This window comes from Cebus imitator, unplaced genomic scaffold (genome assembly GCF_001604975.1).
Source record: "Cebus imitator isolate Cc_AM_T3 unplaced genomic scaffold, Cebus_imitator-1.0 Scaffold263, whole genome shotgun sequence".
Classification (NCBI taxonomy): Eukaryota; Metazoa; Chordata; class Mammalia; order Primates; family Cebidae; genus Cebus; species Cebus imitator.
In genome coordinates this window covers 296,984-299,534 of record NW_016107578.1, presented here as the reverse complement: position 1 = coordinate 299,534, position 2,551 = coordinate 296,984, and the positions used below count along the sequence as shown (strand labels likewise).

At 51.9% G+C, this 2,551-nt stretch overlaps 1 protein-coding gene across 1 annotated transcript in view; it reads right to left on the bottom strand.

Annotated features, from left to right (window-relative positions):
* AP1M2 (adaptor related protein complex 1 subunit mu 2) overlaps positions 1-2,551 on the bottom strand; it is a 22,291-nt gene that overhangs the window by 5,212 nt on the left and 14,528 nt on the right. The window contains exons 6-8 of the mRNA XM_017500197.2: positions 2,461-2,551; positions 1,988-2,059; positions 1-93 (exon numbers count right to left, since the gene is read on the bottom strand). Of these exons, the coding sequence (XP_017355686.1) occupies positions 1-93; positions 1,988-2,059; positions 2,461-2,551 (256 nt within the window). The remainder of the gene's footprint in view (positions 94-1,987; positions 2,060-2,460) is intronic.

Here is a 2,551-nt window from a genome sequence, read left to right as displayed (position 1 = left end):
GGTCTTGAATCTGGGGGAGTCGGCATCACTGGGCACAGGCACAGATATCTCCACACCGTTGGCCACTGACTGTTTCTTAAACTGCCCCTTGGCCTATCAGAGAGAGCATGGAACATGAAGATTTCGATTGCACATCCTGCAAATGTTCACCAAGCCCTTTCCTACGTCATCTCAGCCAGGGCTCCACAATTCTAAGGTGGCGACATTATCCTGTCCAATTTTTGTTTATTTTTTGAGACAGAGTCTCGCTCTGTTGCCCAGGCTGGAGTGTAGTGGCACAGTTTCAGCTCACTGCAACCTTTGCCTCCTGGGTTCAAGAGATTCTTCTGCCTCAGCGCCCCTGCCCCACCCCCCCGAGGAACTGGGACTACAGGTACATGCCACCATGCCCAGCTAATTGTTTTGTGTTTTTAGTAGAGGCAGGGTTTCACCATATTAGCCAGGCTGGTCTCGATCTCCTGACCTTGTGATGCACCCGCCTCAGCCTCCCAAAGTGCTGGGATTGCAGGAATGAGTACCATGCCTGGCTATCCTGTCCATTTTGCAGATGAGGAAACTGAGGCACACAGAAGTTAAGGCATCTCCCTGCAGATACAGAGCCAACAAGTGGTAGAGCCAGGGCCACACCCGTGAGCCACCAGAAGCCCCGCTCTTGGTGCCTTCCATTTGGACAGCACCATACACCTTTGCCTGATTCAAAATGACCCCTTCTGGCCGGCCGCAATGGTTCATGCCTGCAATCCCAACATTTTGGGAGGCCGAGGGCAAAGCAGGCAGATCCCCTGAGGGCAGGAGTTCTACTAAAAATACAAAAATTAGCTGGGCATGGGGGCGCTCACCTATAATCCCAGCTACTACAGAGGCTCAAGCAGGCGAATCACTTGAACTCAGGAGGCAGAGGTGCAGTGAGCCGAGAACCTGCTACTGCACTCCGGCCTGGGCAACAGAGGGAGATTCTGCCTCAAAACGAACAAACAAAAAAGCCCTTCAGTCCATCACAGAAGAGTTGTTTTTTGTTTTGTTTTGGTTTGGTTGGTTGGTTTGTTGAGAAAGAGTCTCACTCTGTCACCCAGGCTGGAGTGCAGCGGCACAATCTCAGCTCACCACAAACTCCACCACCCAGGTTTAAGCAATTCTCCTGCCTCAGCCTCCCAAGTAGCTTGGATTACAGGCATAGAGCACCACGCCTGGCTAATTTTTGCATTTTTGGTAGAGACGGGGTTTCACCATGTTGGTCAGGCTAGTCTTGAACTCCTGACCTCGTGATTCACCCACCTTGGCCTCCCAAAGTGCTGGAATTACAGACGTGAGCCACCTTGCCTGGCCTGTTTTGTTGTTGTTGTTGTTGTTGTTTTAGATATGAAGTTTCACTCTTATTGCCCAGACTAGAGTGCAATGGCATGCTCTTGGCTCACCACAAACTCCGCCTTGGGGTTCAAGCGATTCTCTTGCCTCAGCCCCCTGAATGACTGGAATTAAGGTGAGTGCCACCACACCTGGCTAATTTTTGTATTTTTAGTAGAGACAAGGTTTCACCACGTTGGCCAGGCTGGTCTTGAACTTCTGACTTCAGGTGATCTGCCCACCTTGGCCTCCCAAAGTGCCGGGATTACAGGTGTGAGCCACCACCCCCAGTGAAGTTTTTATTTGGTAACTGACTTTTTCTGGGGGAGATGGGTTCTAGCTCTATCATCCAGGCTAGAGTCCTTGGCTCACTGCGATCACCTCCTCCTCCTGAGCTCAAGCAATCCTCCCACCTCAGCCTCCCAAGTAACTGGGATTACAAGGACTCACCACTATGCCACGCTAATTGTTGCGTTTTTTTTTTGTAGAAACAGGGTTTCGTCATGTTGCCCAGGTTGGTCTCAAAGTCCTGGGCTTAAGTGGTCTGCCTGCTCCAGACTCCCAAAGTGCAGGGATTACAGGCATGAGCCACTGCACCCACCCGAAATCATGCATTGTTAATAAGCATTCTCCCAAGGCCCACCTTGACCATGATCTCCACACGGCTGTGGGAGAACTTCTCAATGACAGACTCAATCCAGATCAGTGGCTTCACCTGTAGGCAAAAGATGGGAGCAGTTGTTGGAGACTCCAGGGTCACTCCTTTTTTTTTTTGAGACAGTCTCACTCTGTCACCCAGGCTGGAGCGCAGTGGCGCCATCTCGGCTCACTGTAACCTCCGCCTCCTGGGTTCAAGTAATTCTGCTGCCTCAGCCTCCTGAGTAGCTGGGACTACAGGCGTGTGCCACCACACTCAGCTAATTTTTGTATTTTTAGTAGAGATGGGGTTTCACCCTGTTGGCCAGGCTGGTCTCAAACTTCTGACCTCAAGTGATCCACCCGCCTCGGCCTCCCAAGGTGCTGGGATTATAGGTGTAAGCCACCACACCTGGCTCAGGGCTACTCTTAAGCCTACCCCATCCTACCCCACCCACATGGGGCTGGACCCTACCTCACCTGGGTGCTGAGGCGGTAGGACATGAGCTCAAAGTCACCATCAGGCGGAATGAAGGAGATGGTGCGGTCATTGTCAAAGCGTGAGAGCCGC